We start from the raw sequence: 20,795 nt of genomic DNA on the forward strand, positions 1-20,795 counted from the left end.
AACATATTGAGCTATTTTTAAAATGACACATTCCCTTCATATCGTCCAGATACCTAATTCTGAAAAAGGAAATATATTTTAAGAACTTGATTTAATAATACTGTTAAAACATAATATTTATTTCATTCACAACTATGTACTAGTTTCTTGTCCTTCAAAAGTAGATGTTATTACATGAGAATTTTTAATTTGTTTCCTTTTATAAAAATGAATATAATATATCAGTGAGGCCTGGATTATAAAGAAAAAAATCATAAAAGAAGCCTCAACAGTTAAGAAATTTGCACTTTATGATATTGTCTCTCGTTAATCAAAGATTTTTTAAGAACCAAGAGAGTGGTTGTCATGTGTGTCATGGGAATGTCACATGCGTTCGTGGATGTTATTTCTGTTTTTTTTTTTTTTCTAAAAATCATGCTTAGATAGCAACACTTACTAAAGGTAGACCTTAGTAATCCTAGTTTCATAGTAAAACCAAAGTATAAAGTAAGAAATGATTCTGCTTTTGTCTCAGTTGCCACTTGTTTTAGAATCTGAATTCATTGATTTACTAAGTCCATCAGTTGGTTGGCAGATCTTTTCAAGTAGTCTAGCAGGTGCTGTCCTAGATGCTGAGAAAATGTGATGAATAAGACAATAATACTACCTGCTCTCTCTCTTTTTTAAATATTTTTTAGTTGTCCATGGACCTTTATTTATTTATTTTATGTATTTATATGTGGTCTCGAGAATTGAACCCAGTGCCTCACACATGCTAGGCAAGCGCTCTACCACTGAGCCACAACCTCAGCCCTATTTGCTCTCTTAAACCTTGCACTTTAGTGAAGGAGACAGATAATAAGTAAGTAAATAAATGCATGAGAACAAAAACCTCAGCGATAACTGCTCCAAAGGAAATCATATAAGATGTTATGATAGTGAATGAGGAATTTAGGTAGGTCAGAAAAGGGAAATTCAGCAAGGTATTTTGATTTCCAGTAAGAACCCCCAAACAAGTGTTGTTGCCATAAATAGGATAGTTGATGAATTGTCTCTTATACTTAATATATATTTGTGTGAAGCAACTACAATGATGTTTAAAAATAGTTTTGGAGCTGGGGTTGTGGCTCAGCAGCAGAGTGCTTGCTTCGCACATGCAAGACCCTGGGTTCCATCCTCAGCACCATATAAAAATAGATAAATAAAATAAAGGTATTGTGTCCAACCACAACTTAAAGAAAGATAGTTTTGAGGAATTTTCATATGATAATAAGGTTATTAATGACATCTTTATAAATGAAGACATTGAATAACATTAAAGATTCCATAACTGTTACCTGAATGATTCAAAATGTAAGGCATTTGCCTTAAAATGAAGGCTATTCTCTTTGTGAATACCAAATTTAAATGGTATAGTATTAGGTAGTTTAAATATTAGTTTTCAGAATGTGATTATTCTGCTTAATATTAACTTTATTTCTATAATTTTGTGAAAAAATCTTATTGTTGGATGAAAACATCTTATTCTTATACAACCATTGAGTGAAAACATAATCTCCATAAGTTATTGGTTAACAATATTAGAGATTATCACAAACTTCAACAGTATGTTATTTGAATAACATGTAGTGATGAAAGGGGGTGAATTATGATCCAAGTAAACTGATTCAAGTATCCTAAAGGAACGTTCAAACAAAGGAGATTACTATGATTTACAAATTAATATAACAAAGAAATAGATTCATTTAAATAGTTTTACTTGAAATGGGATTTAAAACTAGAAGTATAGCAAGATCGTTAAGATGACTAAAATTGTTTATCCATGTGTGTCAATAGGTTTTTACCTTCTTAAACACAAGGATCTCTAAGGAAGCCTGTTGTAAAATATAACTTCCTAAAACCCACCTTCAGAGGTTCTGGTTCACAATGTCTAGATGCTGCCCAGGGATCTGGATATTTAGAAGCAGCCAGATGACTTGGTGACAATGTTTGGCTGATAAACCATGAGAAACATTGGTCTGAACCAGTGACCAGTGAATTCAGCCAACTCATTGGTGAATTCAACTCACCTTGTTTCTTACCAATTCCAAATTGCTTTAACTACATTAAAAGCAAAACTTAAAGAAGGTGGGCATGTCATTAAAAAGGTTAACATGTCACATGAAGTCAGTGGCCCTGAGGTGAGAAGCACCTGTCCAGGGAAGATGTAGTCTGCCCTAATGCCCACTATTTTTCCTGAACAATTTTATTAACAAACCTTGACGGCATAATTAATATATAAATTAATTGTTAATTAATTAATGGAGACACAGATTCCAACAAAAAAAATGGTTCTTTGATCTTGAAGTTGAAATATTTGATACAGATATCAGTGATATGCTAAAAATGTCTATATTCTCAAAATAAACATCAAGCACCTATTATGTCATTGTGTTAGGGGCTGAGGGAATTAAACAGACCATGAGGAAGCGTTCTGAATGTCTTCAAGTAGAGACAAGCTATTAGGTCCCAATAGAGTATTTGAGCAATTCTCTATAATATGGAATTTCTTAATGGAATTTGGACATTGTCCAGTAGGTTATTAGAAGCCAATTAAGGACTTTAAATTTTTTTAATTAAATAATCATGTTTGCATCTTAATATTATTTTTACGGAGAACAAAAGAAGGGCAAGGAAACCACTTTAGGAGACAATTATAGCAGTCAGTGATATCACCCTGAAATGCTACAAGTCAATTACCAGTACTTAATCCGTCAGCAAAACAAAATAATAACCTCAGCCACATTGCTCTTTGGCCTCTCTGAGAGCACCAATAGTTAAGAATAAAAGAACACAAATCACAATAAGCCACGGCAAAAAAGGTGAGAGGGAAAGACAGGAAACATGTTTGAAAGAAATTAAAGTTAACAGAAGACACGTGAATCATTTTAGAGATTTCAGTTAAGGTCTGCAGTGAAATTGGGATGATACGTGCCCTTCCACATCATGATTCACAATTGAGATAATGTGCATGAGAGAATTTTAAATGATGTATTATGCAATTTGAAAACACTAATACATATACTAAGAAAGGAAAATGTATAAGTGAGAATCTGCTAGAACAGAAACTCCCCCAGAACAGGATGGCATTTCCCTTGTTTACTGCTGGATTCCTGGTACATAATAAAGAAGTATGAGCAGGCAGAGTGCTATAACCCCCTATGCATTTGCTTGTTTAACTCTCATACCTCTACTATGAGATAGATAGGTTTGTCTTTTGCATCTCAGGAAAAATCAGACACAGAGAGCTTAAGGAGCTTCCCCAAGGCTGGCCACACAGCTATTAAATTGTAGTCAGGACAGGTTCGAACCCAGACAGTCTATGTGTAGAGCCTGCTTTTAACTACTAAGTACACTAGAGACATTTACTGATTTGGAGCAACTGGAAGAACATTCAGAATACCTGAAATTTTTTAATGAGAGAAAAGTTTAAATGCAGTATTACTAGTTTGAAGTTCTTTTAAGTAACTGAAACATTTGATGAATGATACCTATTATATTAGACAAAAAAAGAAGAGAAGAGAAAAACACTTTTCTTGTAAATGCATGTTTCTAAAAAGCCAAGCTATTTTTTTTCTGGAGATAGATAAGTAGTTACAAAGTTTACTTGGAATGGTAAGCATGCAGGAACATCTAGAAAACCCCTAAAAAGAAAAAGAATTCAAAACCACAATGGACATGGGGCTGGGGTTGTGGCTCAGTGGTAGAGTGCTCGCCTAGCATGCATGAGGCACTAGGTTCGATCCTCAGCACCACATAAATGTAAAATAAAGATATTGTGTCCACTTAAACCTAAAAAATAAATATTTTTAAAAAACCACAATGGACAATGCAAGGTAATTCATACAAGACATTAAAATACATAAAATTTTAATAATTAAGCTAATATCACATGCGCACTTGAAAATACAAATAGAACAACAAACACAAGGATAGAAACCACCCTAAATGCAAATGAAAATTTAGACTTTTAGACTAATGACCATGGTAAAAGTTACTTTTAGATTACATAGACATAAGAAATTGACCTTCCCTACATCTAAAAACTACTCACTGTAGTCTTTCCCATAGCATTTATTTATGCCCCATCTTTATTCAGTAATAGTTTAGAGATAAAATTTATCCTACACTATTCCTAAACAGTTATGAGCACTCCCCAAATTATCCACTCTGAGAAGAAAATGGGTAGAACTCTGTGAGGCTAAGACTGGCATTGAAAGACTGTTTAGCACACAGTTATTGATTTCCTGTAGAATGGCAGAAATACTAATAGATGCCAGGGATAATTAGATAATAATATATCCCGTCAGAAAACCCACTACTTCCAGAGGTTGACATTTAAAAAGGAAATTAAAGACTACATTGGAGGTATATGAGGTCAGGGGACACTCAGGAGAAAATAATTAGTTTTGTTTTCTTTTTTTGTGGTGCTATGGTTCCAAACCCAGGGCTTTGTGCATGCCAGGCAGGGAGGGGCCCTATCACTGAGTTAACCCTCCTCCTCCACAGCTGTCTTTTTAATGAGATGGGCTTCAGGACATCAGGAAGGAATGGAGAAAGCTACATGAAGGAGAGACATTCAGACTGACCATGGAAAAAGAACAGGGTTTACTTAGAAGGAAAGGATGTGATGGGGAGAGGGGCATCCCTGACATGGAAACGGAAAGAGGCTTAGTGGGAATTTGAGGAGCTTGTAGTTTGAGAATAACAGGATGGGAAGCAAGAAAGGTAGATTAGGGCCAGATATTGACTGGGCAGGTGTGCTGTGCACACAGATGTTAACTCGATCCTACAGGCATTGGGAAATGCCTGATTTGTAATTAACAAATTCAGAGGATTATAATCCATATATGATAGGAAAGCACAATGGGGAAGGAATCCACTCAGGAAGACAGGAGGTTCCTGCAGCTCGGCCCCAGGTGACAAGAGCTAGAGACTGAACTGCAGAAGTGGCCATGGAGAGGATGTCAAGTTCAAGAGACATTTTTGTGGATACAACTCACAGAACCAGTTGAAAGGGTGGAGTGAGCCTCAGAAGTGAGGAATGAAGGTGATCTCCACTAGATGATGGGATCCCTGCCCTTCTCTCCTGCTGATTAGTCTTTGCCTGGATGCCCACTGCTGCCACATCGAGAGGTCTGCCTGCCTCGGCTTCATTCCCCACACTCCAGACGTGGAATTTCCTGTCTCTGTGATCTCAGGGCTCCCTGTCACCACCGGGAGATGCCTGATCCCCTCCTGGAAGTTTACCTGATGTGTTTCCTGCCTTTCTCTCAAGCCTCACCAGCCACTGCTTCTTCACCCAGCTTCCCTGCACTGGTCTTAACTAGCACACAAATGTCCCGAGATCCTAAATATGACCCCACTCAGTCAGCTCTCTTAGCTTCCATGTGCTGTTGCCTCTGCTTAAAAAGTTCTCCTCCCACCCTTGTTTTTACTCCTTTCAAAGTTTCTAGTGCCAAGCAGTAACTCACATGTTTGTCGAATGGATGATTGAGAACATGGATGGATTTAAACTTCTTCCGAGTTTCATCTGCTCCTGGAAAACCTATCCCAACTGCTTTGTTGTCTTTCTGTACCCTGTTGCCACCAGTTTTAATACTGTCCTAGAGTTGACTAGTTATTACCTATCACCCATCTCCCATTGTCTGGGAGCATCCAAAGAAAACAATAAACTTTTTTTCTATATATTCCAGATTATAGCATAGTTCCTAATATACATTAATGTCAATAAATATTGGGGGTTAATCAGTTGGGATGGGGACAGAAGAGGAAGAGGAATAAAAGCAATAGCAATGTTTAAAAGGACCTAATAATGGCAAGAACAGATTGCTTCTACTGTTGTTGCTACAAGAATTGGGTTTCCTGGGCAGGAGAGAGAAGGCAGTCTTTTTTGAGTGTGTGCTTTGGTAAAGGAGAGAATGATGTGACTTCCCCCAGAATGACTGTTCCACCATCAGGGCCATTTGGATTTTTTCTCATGGATTGTTTAGTCAATGAGCATTGAAGGACAAATACCCCATGAGTCCCAGATGATGGAGTGTGTGCCTTGCAGGGACCCTGCCATCCAACTGGGCCTGTCTTTCCCAGACAGTCAGAGAATCAAGTCTAGACATCACTAATCAGCAGTGTTGCATTTTGGTTTTTGTTGTAGAATAAAGACCCCAAAATGGCTCGAGTGGCCCTGGAATCTCTCTACAGATTACTGTGGGTTTACATGATTCGAATTAAATGTGAGAGCAACACGGCTACGCAGAGGTAAGGAGTTGGCTTGGATTCCTGTTGACCATGTCATAGCGTTAACAATTGTGCCCACATTACTCAGCCCAAGGAATGTTTTCGGAGACTGTTTTCTTTTATTGCTGCCTTTCCTAACCCAGCCAGAAGCTGTTCAGAGCAGACAGTTTCTGAAAGATCTAAGTCCGAGGGTATTTTCAGGCCTTCCTTCGTCCTTGGTTTGGCAGCCATTACTGAAACTCCAGCCTCTACCAGGATGGACGAGTCCTACTTCCAGGATTGCATTCACCACTTTAACAAAGAAAACAGCCGCAATTTTCTAACTGCCCTTAGTTTTCCAAAAATAAATTTCATAGAATAATTACACTAATGGAAAAGGATGAGGTGGTTTGTTTTTCTGAATTCTCTGATACTTAGATAAGATGAAACATCTGCCTTTTCCCTTAAAGAACTGGAGCTCAGCCAATCTTGCTTGTTTTCTCTTTTCCCCCCTTATTTTCCAGCCGACTTATAACCATCATCACAACACTTTTCCCCAAAGGGTCCCGCGGTGTGGTGCCAAGGGATATGCCTCTGAACATCTTTGTGAAAATCATCCAGTTCATTGCCCAGGTAATGGAGAAGTTTCTGCCAGTGAGAATCTTCTAATTGCTTTTAAGCAGCCAGGCTCTTTCTTACGAAATACTAAAAGATGCAAAGTCTCCAATATCCTACGTGTTCAGACTTTTCTGAAGGTTTTAAGTGTTTTCACACATACCCTATTCTTTCACTTCAAAACAAATTGTGACATCAGTATATGACGTATTTTCAGCATCTGGCAAATAAAGAAATTGAGAGACCAAGTCTAAATGACTAATCTGAGGTCATGAAGTCTGTTAGTAAAAATGTTTCTTGACTTCTCTGTACCTGTTTTTTCTCTGCTCTGCATTCTAAAAGAACAAAAGAATCCAATGTTTGGAGGAAGTATTTTTAAGACAATTGAAATTTGTGGAGTAAGTTAATAATGTTCTAACTTTTGTCTGTGAAAAAAGAATATTAACATTTGTCAAAGAAATTTATTCATTGCCAAAAACCGTTCTTGCACTTTACATATGCTACTTTACTTTAAAACTAGGTCCAGTCGTATTAAACACAATTTTTAGTATGTAATTTACTATTAACTATTTAGAACTAAGATTTTGACTCTTTTCTTGTTGTTGTTGTTGTTATTTGTTTGTTTCTTTGTTTTGTTTGTATTGGGATGGAACTGAGGGCTTCACACATACTGAGTTCATATTCTTCCGGTTAACTATATCCTCAAACCCAACTTTTACTTTATAAAATACTTTATGGGTTGATGGTCTTACAACTTTGACCTCCTCATGATTTACAGAGGAATATGAAAAGACTTACACCAGTCCTTTGAGCCAGCCCTTTTAATCTCAAACAAGTCAGAGAACACCTTTTTTCACAGTTTCTGTATCTCTAAAATGGGGATGAAAATGCTTGCCCAGTATGTGTCAGAATTGTGTGGATCAAAGGAAGTCATAGACAATAAAATAATGTAACTTTTCTACATATAGTTATGAGGTGGTTGACAATGTGCTTTGATTATTCAGGAATATATTGTATAAAATGACCATGTCATATCTTAGTAGCCACTATCTCAAATTACTAGAATCTCACTGACATGGTCTTATTTAAATAACCTTAATATGTCTTGTTAATTATTCTTACTTGTAGAATTATTTGCTATAATATGAACCAAAAGATATTAGAGAATAGAGGAAAATGGTCATCTTGCAGCCAGATCATAAAAATACAAGAAGTTACCAGCAGTTGTAGTATGAGTAGGAATAATTTGACCTGTTTCTAAGTTCAGACACCAAGTGTTTTGATTTTTGTTCTGTGTCATCAGTCATTTTCTACTTTCAGAGCTAATTCCATCTCTTATATAATAAAGGTATCCTTGCACAGCAAGCAAAAGCAGAAGCAGCTCTGCCAGCAGCTCAGATGGGCATGATCTTCCCTCAGGGATTCTCTGTGATCCGTAAAACTAAGCAGTACCCCTTTTTTCTAGTAGCCACCTGTTTGGTACATATGATGAAAATAACCATTTCATGTTAAATGTGTACTTCATCATTTTTATATTGTTTTGTGTGGTTTTTTTTTTTTGTTCTCTCCAGGAACGTTTAGATTTTGCAATGAAAGAAATCATTTTTGATTTTCTTTGTGTGGGAAAACCAGCTAAAGCTTTCAGTCTCAATCCAGAGGTATGAATGATCCTTTTATGTACTTCTAACAGAGCATGCATTCAGAGTCATACCTTTGCTTTGCAACATTGGGGAACAGGATGAGGGATGATTTCTCTCAAAAGTCTTATATTTGTTTCTCTGCATGTCCAGATTCAAATAATGGGGATTCAGAAGTAAAATTTTGCATGAATAGATTTAGAATGATGAAAGGTTTTTGTGCTACCTTTCATTAAACAAGTATTCAGGTTATTTTATTTAGAAAAGTAAATGCTTTTACTTAGAACTATGTTGATGCAGATTAACAAATTTAGTATTTGTAAGTAATAAAACAGAGAAGAACAAATACATGTAATGAAATGTCATAAAATCTAGTGAAATTAAATAATATGTGAGCATATTTTCTGTGACAGCCCTGATCAAGAGTGAGGCAGATTGTGGAGATGAGTCCAAAGTGGATGGACTTGGATCCAGAATGGGTACAATGTGGAGTCAGGGGTATGCAAATGAATAACACACTTACACTTTCAAAAAACACCATCAGAAATATGGCAAGCTACCTCTGCAAAGTTCTTTTCTATAAGATTATAGAAGGAATACTGGACCAGAAGCCAGCACAGCTTGGATTTGACACTTGCCACCAGCACTGACGCTTTTATTAGCTATGTGACATTTACTTCTCTGAAATGGACAAAATGCTTTTCTATCACACTTCATAAAACAGTGATACAAGAAGAGTGCATCACAAACTACAAAGGAAGAAATCTGGTATCGCTATACCGCCTGATTCACACTTCCTGCTTAGAATTGCTTTTGCTATTCTGGGTCTTTTATTTTTCCATATGAATTTCATGATTGCTTTATCTATTTCTACAAGAAATGCCGTTGGGATTTTGATTGGCATTGCATTAAACCTATAGAGAACTTTTGGTAATATCGCCATTTTGATGATGTTAGTTCTGCCTATCCATGAACAGGGTATATTTTTCCATCTTCTAAGATCTTCTTCTACTTCTCTCTTTAGGGTTCTGTAGTTTTCATTGTATAAATCTTTCACCTCTTTTGTTAGGTTGATTCCCAAGTATTTTATTTTTTTTGAGGATATTGTGAATGGAGTGTTTTTCCTCATTTCTGTTTCAGAAGTTTTGTCGCTGATATACAGAAATGCCTTTGATTTATGTGTGTTGATTTTATATCCTGCCACTTTGCTGAATTCATTTATTAGTTCTAGTAGTTTCTTTGTAGACCCTTTTGGGTCTTCTAGGTATAGAATCATGTCATCTGCAAATAGTGATAATTTAAGTTCTTCTTTTCCAGTTTTTATGCCTTTAATTTCTTTCGTCTGTCTAATTGCTCTGGCCAGTGTTTCGAGAACTATATTGAATAGAAGTGGTGATAGAGGGCATCCCTGTCTTGTTCCGGATTTTAGAGGGAATGCCTTCAACTTTTGTCCATTCAGAATGATGCTAGCCTGAGGCTTAGCATAGATAGCTTTTACAATGTCAAGGTAAGTTCCTGTTATCCCTAGTTTTTCTAATGTTTTGAACATAAAGGGATGCTGTACTTTGTCGAATGCTTTCTCTGCATCTATCGAGATGATCATATGGTTCTTATCTTTAAGTCTATTGATGTGGTGAATAACATTTATTGATTTCCGTATGTTGAACCATCCTTGCATCCCAGGGATGAATCCTACTTGATCATGGTGCACAATTTTTTTGATGTGTTTTTGTATTCGATTCGCCAGAATTTTATTGAGGATTTTTGCATCTAGGTTCATTAGAGATATTGGTCTGTAGTTTTCTTTCTTTGAAGTGTCTTTGTCTGGTTTCGGAATCAGGGAGAAAGGGGGAAAGAGGAAAGAAAGAAGAAAATTGTACATCATACATTTTTTAAAAGATCATTTATATCATCACTGCAATACGGTTCAGCTCCTTTATTCTGTCAGTGGGAAAAGAGGCCCAGAGGATCAACATAGGAAGCTTTTTAGTAACAGAGAGATCACAGTATCTCCATGCTCCTTCCCACCACACCTTGCATTCTGTTCCTGATACTAAAGTTGCACATGTCTAGCAACAACGGGAAGTCCAAAAATGGGAACTTCTGTCTGGTGGCTAATAAACTGGCATGTTACCAGAATGACTGCAGCCAAGATCTGCAGGCCCCGGGTGAGGGGCCAAAGCCACAGCTTTTTGGCTGAATAGAGGTCCAGGACTAGGGTAGAGTCTTTGCTTGCTGCAGACTTTCTCAACATATTATTTTCTTAGTATTCATATCTTTACTGTTTTAACAATCAGTTCTCAGAATTATTGGGTTATTTGTCTTAAAAGAACATGACATACTCCCAGCTACTTGAGAGGGTGAGGTGGTTGGTCACATGAGCTCATAAGTTCAAGACCAACCTGAGTAATATGGTAAGACCATGTCTCAAAAGGAAAAAAAAAGAAATGTTAAAAGCTACTATTATCTATAAAACTTATACTTGATTTTTTTTCTCTAACATCTCGTTCAGTTATTTAATCTCTCTGTATGATGAACACTTGAAATTTTAGTTTTAAAGTAAAATACCAATAAGAGAAAATATTGGGATATTGTCTTCCACATCTTTTGATCTTACAGGATTATGGAACAGTTTATTTGTTAGTAGTTGGTGATTATAAGGCCAAAGGCACAGTCATGAGCCTCCTCAAAAGCAGACATAGGATTAGAATAATCTATGAAGCAGATGTCATTCATTTGATGAAATATGTTATAGGGCAGTTTCTCCAGAAACATATCCTGTTTATTAGGTCTTAAGTAATATTTTGGAAATAGCTTGTGGAACAAAGTCCAGATATCTAAAGAGTTGTCATACCATAAAGCACATCACACCACTACTCAGCAGTTAGATCATTTCCAGGTAAACGTCTTGCTGTAGTTTGAACCTAGGTAACTTCCTGTATGTCCCCTTATCCTCGTGAGAACTTGTTTATTTGTGAGAAGAGCAGCTGGGTCATCAATTTCTCTAACTTTTGCCTTAATCTAAAATAACATGGGACTGGAGGTCCTACCTAGTGTAAGAGGCAAGAAATAAAAGGCACATAAATTGGAGATGAAAATAGAATGTTGTCTTCTTTCACAGGCAACATGACTATCTATGTAGAAAATCCCCAAGAACCTACAGAACCCCTGCTAGAATTAATAATTGATTTTAGGAAGTTTGCATGATACAAGATAAATGAACCAATGGATTTGTGTTTTATAGTAGTGAACAATTGGAAATTGAACAGTTTGCAATAATGCAAATTATTTATGTAAATAAATGCAAAAAAGTACTTAGCAGTAAAACTGACAAAATACATAAAAACTACAAAATGTTGAAATCAAAGATGAACTGATTAAGTGAAGAGAAATATTAATTACAATAGACTTAAAGACTTGGTGTTGTCAAGAGTTCACCTGTGCCCAAATTGATCTATGTAAACTATAATGCCAATAATAATTCCATCTTTGTTGGTATGTGGTGCTGAGGATCGAACCCTGTCCGCACGCATGCCAGGCGAGCGTGCTACCGCTGAGCCACATCTCCAGCCAATAATAATTCCAATTAAAATCCTTGTAGCTTTTTATGAACAAGTTGATTTTAAATTTTATATAGAAAAACAAGTAGAATAACTAACATAATTTTGAAAAAAAGGAATAAAGTTGGAGCACTAGTAAGCATGATCTGATCTTAGAATTTTTATAGGTTATACAGCAGTCACTTCCCCACGTGATATTGGCAGAAGGATGACTATAAAGACCCAATGATCAGAATAGAAAAGCCAGAAATAGACCCATGCATAAATGGCCAGTTTATTTTCATTGACAGATCTAAGTTACTTCAATGGATAAAGGATAGTCTTTCCAATAAATTGGACAATTGGAAATCCACCTGCAAAATAATGAACTTCAACCCATAAATAAGTCTATAAACAAAAATGAACTCAAAATGGATCATAAATTTAAAGGTAAAATCCAACACAATAAATATTCCGGAAAAAAAGATTTTAAGAGAAAAATCTTTGTCACCTTCAGTTGTGCAAAATTCCTGAGACGTGAAACTCATAAATTATGCAAGAAAATGTTAGTAAATTGAACATTGCCAAAAATGTTTAAAAGATCTACCCTTTATAAAAACAACACTTAATGAAGTGGAGAGTCAGAGATTGGAAGAAAACATTTGCAAAATTCATATCTGACAAAGGACTTTTTCCAGACTACATAAAGAATTCTTATAATTCAATGGGAATAAACAACCCAATTTTTTAAATGCACAAAATAAAAAGGCTCTTCATCAAAGAAGAAATACAAATGGCTTATGGAAAGATGTTCAGTGTCCTCTACGATTAAGCAAATGTAAAACTAAACACCACAATGAGATGTGCTGGGAAGGGTGCAGAACAACTGAGTCTTATACTCTGTAGTGAGAATGCACTGTAGAGAGCAGGTGTCTTGCCAGGTCATCTTTCAGAACCAATATTTTGCCTTACCTAAGCCTAAGACAGGTAACAGTCTGGCCCAGGATGGCCTTTCTTCTTATACACCCCCTTGTTTTAGTAATAGGTTCCATAGCACTGCTAAGTTCTTAAAATTTGTTCTCAAACTGGCTGGCCTTCGTGAATCAAAAATCAATTTGATTTTTGGTTCAGAATAGGTGATATTCATTTTGTGGTTCACATTTGGAACTCTGAATGCTTCACTCCATCTTTGTGAATTAACATGTGTGGTATCTCTCTCCTTCTAGAAAGCATAGGGCTTTTTGTTCACCTCAGTTTACCTCAGTTGCAGCAGCCCCACAGGATGACCATCTATCCCTCTGTGGTACACTCCGCCTCCCTTGAACAAAATGGTTTGTAACCATCTCAAACATGCCCTCCAAGTTTAATGAAAACCTTCCCATTTGTTTTCTTATAATGTAGCAACAGCCATGGAAACAATATTTTCATAGGTGTGGCCTATGTTCTTGTGCCTTTTAATCTATTTTCCCATACTGACCTAGATTGAAAACCAAGCAGACCTTCTCTGAAAGACAGATGTTGTAATTCACTGCAGAACCTGGACCTTTCTTTTTTTCTCATGGATGCATTATTCCTCATAGAGAATGAACATTGGTTTACGGGCATTCTTGGTAATAGCTGACAGCCTGCAGCAGAAAGATGGTGAGCCTCCCATGCCAGTTACAGGAGCCGTACTCCCCTCTGGAAACACATTGAGAGTCAAGAAAACATACTTGAGTAAAACGCTAACTGAAGAGGAAGCCAAAATGATAGGTAGGTGTCAAGCGTGTTAGAATGGGGGTGAAACATTTAAAATCACTCACCTTTAGTGAGGAGCACTTTAAAAAAAAAAAAAAAAACTTTGAAAAAGTAACAGATGAGACATTCCAGTGTTAATTGTGTTGATGAATTCATGCTGCTTTTTATTTTACTGCCCTTTAAACTTTTTAGAACTTCCTGGTAAATATTTTGCCCTTCACATGTTGAGTTTTATGTGAATCTTTTCAAACCTCTAATATTTATTATCTACAGTAAATTTGATTATATACAGTAAATTTCTAAGAAATCTGTGTGCTTTGGTAAATAATCTTCTTTATAATTCCTTCATTCATTTTTAGACTACATTTTTTTATTTTTTAGTAACGTTGTCTAATTTGTATTTTAAACATACCATGTTCTACAAAAAGCCATGTTATATTGTAAATCTAATCTATATGAGCTTAGTTTCTTTTAAATTTAGCTATTTTAATCCAAAGAGATGAATATTCACACTTGTTTACTTCTTATTAAATACCCAAATTTAGAAACTACTACAAACTTTTTAAAGGTAGTTCCTGGATTCCAAAGATATAATGGAAATATGTACAGCAGTTTTGTTGCTTTACACTATTTTAATTATGTAATGCTTAAATGAGTTCAAAAGACTTAATGCATGAGAAATAGTAATTATTTCATTAAAGTACAGTTATTTGCTTTTCATTGTTATATGTGTATTGTGAATATATGTAAAATGTAATATATGTAACATATATATTATATGTATATATATGTAACTATATGTAATATGTACATATTTGTTTTCCACTGTAGGACATTGACACTGTTTAGTGAGAGTAATAACAAAATGACTAAAATATGTTTTCTTTCATTTTAAAATTTATAACATAAAGTCTCATTTTATTTTGCTACAAATAGAATTAATACATATATTTCAGAGAACAATCTGAAGTTAGTAAAATCTTAACCCAAAATAAGAATTGGCCTTTATTAATATAATCACTAGTGATGATGGATTTTCTTATGCTAACCAGAAACTTAAAAATTCAAAATGTGAGCCAGGCACAGTGCTGCACACCTATAATCCCAGTGGCTCAGGAGGCTGAGGCAGGAAGATTACGAGTACAAAGCCAGCATCAGCAACTTAGTGAGGACCTAAGCAGCTTAGCAAGGGCTGTAGCAATTTAGCAAGAACCTGTTTCAAAATTTAAAATTTTTTTTTTAAAAAAAGGGGTGGGTGTAGGGTGAGGATGTGGCTCAGTGGTTAAGTGCCCTGGGTTCAATCCTTGGTTTAAAAAAAAAAAATCAAAATGTGTATTTCCTTGTTTGTTTAACTCTGCTGGAAAATACTTCCTATTGAAGTATTATAGTTATTATTTTTAATTTGTTATATATGACAGCAGAATGCATTACAATTCATATTACACATATAGAGCACAATTTTTCATATCTCTGTCTGTACACAAAGTAGAATCATACCATTCATGTCTTCATATATATACTTAGGGTAATGATGTCCATCTCATTTCACAGTCTCTCCTTCTGCTTACAGTTATTATTAATTTAATGTAAATGATTATTTGGTGAACACCTGCTAAGTGTAGGGCATTATGTCAAGAGCCACGCAGAGGGAAATTGAATCAGAAATCATTGGCTTATAGGGTCTTCAGTAAAAAACAATGTTATAGACGATGAACTAAAGCTGTTCTTTGATAGTTTTAGTCAAGGTTGAAACGATAATACATGTTTTTTAGGCATGTCCTTGTATTACTCTCAAGTACGAAAAGCTGTAGACAACATTTTAAGGCACCTGGATAAAGAAGTAGGACGGTGTATGATGCTAACCAATGTCCAGATGTTAAACAAAGAACCCGAAGACATGATCACGTGAGTACAGTGAGGCTGTTATCAATTAGGGATTGATCAACCAGGCGTGGTGACGCACACCAGTGATCCTAGTGACTCGGGAGGCTGACACAGAGGATCACAAGTTCAAGGCCAACCTAGGCAACTTAGGGAGACCCTCTTTTGAAACAAAACAGTAAAAAGTGCTGGGATGTAGCTCAGTGGTAGAGCACTTGCCTAGTATGCCCGAAGCCCTGGGATCCATCCCCATCACTACAGAAGAGAAAAAGGAAAAAAAAAAAAAAGACCAATTAATGAAGCTAAAGATAGAGGTAGATATTCTTTCTTTCTTTTTTTCTTTCTTCTTTCTTTCTTTCTTTTTTTTTTTTTATTCTCACTTCCTAGAATCAGGGATGTAAGAAGTGCCAAGGGTAGTTTAAATAAATAAATAAAAATACTTTGACATTGCCCAGCATACAGAAGGCCTAGCATTCAATTCCCAGTCCCACCCCCAAATCTTTTTTCTGATATTCAACTGACCATAAAATGAAGTCAAACTGCAGTTGATCTATTTGGGTTATATTTTGAGTACCATTAAGCCCGCAAGTTAGAATATGAGATACCTGAACCATTTATTGGTCCACATTTTTCAGAAGTGACCTTTTGTTAAAAAAAAAAGAGAAGGTGATCTTTTGTTCCCAAGCTCTACCATATCACCTGTGATTCAATGATATCGCAATTTACACATATCCCACTTTATAAATCTCAAATTAATTTGTTTCCAGTGGAAATTCCTGCTTAATAGTTTCAGTGAAACTGTGCCATAGATTTTAAGAAAGCATTTATAGTACTAAATGTAGAACTCAAATGTTCTTTGCCAAAATCAAAAGCTGCGTTTGTGTTTGAGCTCGGCGGAGGAAACCTGTACAACTCAACATTTGCTGTTTTTCACTAATTTCAATAAGAATTAAGATTTGGTTCTAATTCTACATTTTTTAAAAAAATTGAGACTTTGTCATTGAACTATGAATTAGATTTTATTTGGCAGCTGTGGCATAAATTCCTAAAAACATAACTAGGAAGATTTCCTCTATTTCCCAGCATAACCAGCCTCAAATATCAGAATTAATCTGAAATTGTTACCTATATAGAGAAGGTCATATTGTATGAATTTTATCACATTGATAGTAAATGCTCAAGATTAAAACAGTTGAAGTACAGAATTATTTTAAGTATATATTTAGTAGCATCTAAAATGAAAAGCCTCCTCCTAGGCATTTCCCACTTGAAATCAAATCTGTGACCATCCCTTAGCTTCATGTGATTCATTCCAGAACTCTCCCTGTATAAATGTACTATACGGAAATACCAATGCGCTTCAACTTATGGTGGGGTCACATCCCAATGAGCTTATTCTAAGTTGAAAATGTTATACGTTGAACATGCATGTACTACCCCTACCCTACCCAGCAGCCTGTCTCAGCAGCACTGTGCCCTGGAGAGTATCAGTTGTTCTCCTTATGATCTCAGAGCCAGCTGGGAGCTGCCCAGCATTGCAAGAGAGAATCACTTGTCACTAGCCCTGGAAAAGATCCAAATTCAAAGTTCCAAGTAGTTTCTACTGAATGTAACTCACTTTCACACTGTGGTAAAGTCAGAAATTACTAAACTCGGGAACATCTGTACTTTTTTCTTTCTTTCTTTCATTTTTTTTTTTTTTTGGTAAAAACAGAATTATACAATGCATATTACCCTATAGCTTGCCAAACATTTGATTAAACCACATAGAAGACATACCACTATAGACTTTTCAATCAAAATAATAACAGAATTGAGATTGAACAAGACTGATAACATTAAAAATACTTCTTTAGCTTTTTAGTTCTTGCCTCATAAGTTAACAGATTATCCATAAGCCTTTAACCTCATTATTCCATATTCCTTGAATACTTTAAAGATATTTTTTTATTTATCCTGTAGAAAACATAAGAAATACTTTAAAAATTTCTTCCATATAGTTGTTTCCTATTTAAAATATTAAAGAATTAAAGAGCTTTAAAGGAAAATCATAGTTATATTCAGGAAACATCAGAAGGTAGATTCAAGACCAAAACAATATATTCAAACATGTATAAGCTTAAATATAAATACAAATATTCTACTTAAGTTTTAACTAATGCCTCACATTTTTTTCTAGATTCTTCTTTTTCCTATTCATCCATTTTAAGATTCCCCCAAATAAGACTAGGAATAGTTTTCATGTTAGACTTTAAAGTAGATCCCAGAGTGGAAAATCACTCATTGCTTCATTTCTTAAAAAGAACAAGGAGAAATGTTAGGGAATCATATAAGCATTTAGGGGAAGAGGGTGGAGACCACAGAGTACTAATGGGAACAGTCATCTGAACTGGTATTTGAGGTTGTCCACCATGTTCCCAGGCCCTGGCTTAAGGTTTGAACTTGAACATTGAGTATTTTGTGTTACTCAATCACCATTCTTCATTTCTTTTGTGGCTAATAAAAGTAAGAAAGAAAATAACAAATGTTAAAAAATAGTAATTTTAACATCTGTTAATAAATATTCTTAATTGTGTTATTTTGGGAGTTCATATGGCTTCCCATAAAAACCCCAGAGACAGCAATGACTGCAATAGTAAGAGGAAATCATGCACCAATTAATTCCTAATCTAGGCTGGATTTATCAGCTTGGAAGTCTGGCAGGGTTCGCTTTACACTTCAGGCCAGGCGGGGTCATCTCTTTTCCAGCAGATATGAATATAATCCCAGCTGTTTACAACATCTGGTGAGCAAGCTAGAAGAACTGTTTAAACTGTTGAGACCACTCACAGCTATTGTGGGTGTCATCCAAAGACATCTCTCTCCTTCGGCTGATTAGAAACCACAGTGCACCAGCTTCCTCTCTGGAACCCTCATTTATCTGATGCCAGAGGTCCAAGGAAAAAGAGAGAAAAAAAAATATCTTACGATCTTCTACAAAAGCAGAATATTTTAGAAGTCAGAGTATATATCTTGCTTTTCATATGAACAGTTTTGCATTTATCCTTCACTTACAAAAGTAAGGTCACAGCTCAGGATTGCTATTAGATGATGATCAGATTTGGGAATCCTCCTTGCAAAAACTTGTTGCTCTTCTATTCTGGCCACCATTACTGTTCCCAGAAGTGATTACTTCTGTGCCACTTCACATTTTCATTATTGTGTCTGTGTCCTATTACTGCTTTAACTTTGTAACCAATTTTATATTTATTCTCAGAAGACTAAATCATCAGACTATGGATATGCTGTTACATATTCTCACTTAGGTTATTTGAAATATCTGATGAATAGTTTAATTTCTCATAAAAGTTATCAATTAAGTGGTTAAGAATCAAATAGTTACCTATTAAAATATCTAAAACTTGAAATAACATATTATAAAATTCAGTTATTCCTCTGAATCTACGGGAAATTTTTTTCAGGATTTCCCAATTGTTTCCCAATTGTTTGGTATATCCAAAATCCTGGAAATATATGCATTTTCAGAGATAGGCATTCATTAAGTCCCTTGTATAAAATGGCATAATATTTGCATATAACATAACCTATGCATTTCCCCCCATATTAAGCCTTCTGTAGGTTACTTATAACACTTAAAACTATGCAAATGCTATGGAAATAGTTGTAACACTGTTTTGTTTAAGGAATAATGACAGGGGTGGGGGAGGCTGTATATGTTCAATACAGGCACATTTTTCCTTAAATATTTTCAATCCATGGTTGGTTGAATCCATGGGAGTGGATCCCATAGGTATTGGGTGCTGACTGTATACATTTTTGTTTTCTGTGTGCTAACAACACAGAAGACATTATAACCTTTAAACACTAATATCTTCATGAGAGTAACTAAAAAGAGAGGTCTCTATTCTATAGAGATTACTATAAGAAGTCAGAAATGTATATATAGGATTTTACCTGTTGTCATGAAAGACTTAATTTGGAAACATTTTTTTTTTTTTAAATGGGGCTAGGTGGTCTAGAGAAGCATGGCACATCGGGGAAAGAAGCTTCCAGATGTCACTTGTAAAAGGGGCTGTTTTGCATATATTAAAATCCCATTTATTGATGTTAAATGGAGGAACGACTATAATATATTTCTTCGTGCTGACACAGTTAAGCATTTCTGTGATTCTAGTGTTTTAAATGCAGGCCACAGAGACCAAATAGATCCCAACTAAATGGCAAGCCTATGATAAAATTCTCTTGATAGGAAGGGCAGCAGAATAAAATAGACACTAGTATTGCTGTAGGTATATACGTGTCTGTATAACCAATGTGATTCTGCAACCTGTACACTTGGAAAAATGAGAAATTATACCCCATTTGATTCAAAAGTATGATATGTCAAGATCATTGTATTGTCATTCGCAACTAATAAAAAAATAAAAATAAAATAAAATAAATAAATAAAATGAAAAGTAAAAAAATAAAATAAAATGCTCTTGATAATCAGCATTTGCAGAGATATGTAATTCTGTGCTACATTTATATTTTTAAAAGTTTTATTAGAAATGGTCAAACTGTAAAGGGAATAAATAGAATACTGGAGCCAACACAAGCCTGTGATTAAGTTCCAGTCTTCATTAACACACTTAACAAATGGTTTTAAGAATTTATGTAATTCTGTGCTACATTTATATTTTTAAAAGTTTTATTAGAAATGGTCAAACTGTAAAGGGAATAAATAGAATACTGGAGCCAACACAAGCCTGTGATTAAGTTCCAGTCTTCATTAACACACTTAACAAATGGTTTTAAGAATTTTTCACGACCTTTTGACCTATATTTAAATTTTGTCTTCAAATGCTAGGGGTGAAAGAAAGCCCAAAATCGATCTTTTCAGGACTTGTGTTGCTGCTATTCCTCGACTGCTTCCTGATGGGATGTCAAAACTTGAACTTATTGACTTGTTGGCCAGGTAGGTGAGACATCATTTGACCAAAATTGATCTTAATCCTTTGTCATGGTTCCTAAAAGAAAAGAAGTCCATATTTAGAGTCAACAAAAGTTTATTGATTAAGGTATTATTTCTATGCATGGGCAGGAATGAGTAAATAAATGTTGCTTAAATTATTATTATTCCCATATTCAAGGGCTTTAAAATTCAATTTAG

The 20,795-nt window shown here is 35.2% G+C and overlaps 1 protein-coding gene across 8 annotated transcripts in view; it reads left to right on the forward strand.

The window, feature by feature from the left end:
* Positions 1-20,795, forward strand: part of FRY (FRY microtubule binding protein) — a gene marked incomplete at its 5' end in the record, with an annotated part of 420,839 nt that overhangs the window by 279,254 nt on the left and 120,790 nt on the right. For all 8 annotated transcript variants that reach the window (XM_081286098.1, XM_081286096.1, XM_081286091.1 and 5 more), the window contains 6 exons: positions 6,173-6,276; positions 6,759-6,867; positions 8,421-8,507; positions 13,606-13,777; positions 15,535-15,667; positions 20,493-20,600. In XM_081286098.1, coding sequence (XP_081142224.1) covers positions 6,173-6,276; positions 6,759-6,867; positions 8,421-8,507; positions 13,606-13,777; positions 15,535-15,667; positions 20,493-20,600 — 713 coding nt within the window. The remainder of the gene's footprint in view (positions 1-6,172; positions 6,277-6,758; positions 6,868-8,420; positions 8,508-13,605; positions 13,778-15,534; positions 15,668-20,492; positions 20,601-20,795) is intronic.

Source organism: Spermophilus citellus, assembly GCF_964194105.1.
Source record: "Spermophilus citellus genome assembly, chromosome: 1".
NCBI classification, from domain to species: Eukaryota; Metazoa; Chordata; class Mammalia; order Rodentia; family Sciuridae; genus Spermophilus; species Spermophilus citellus.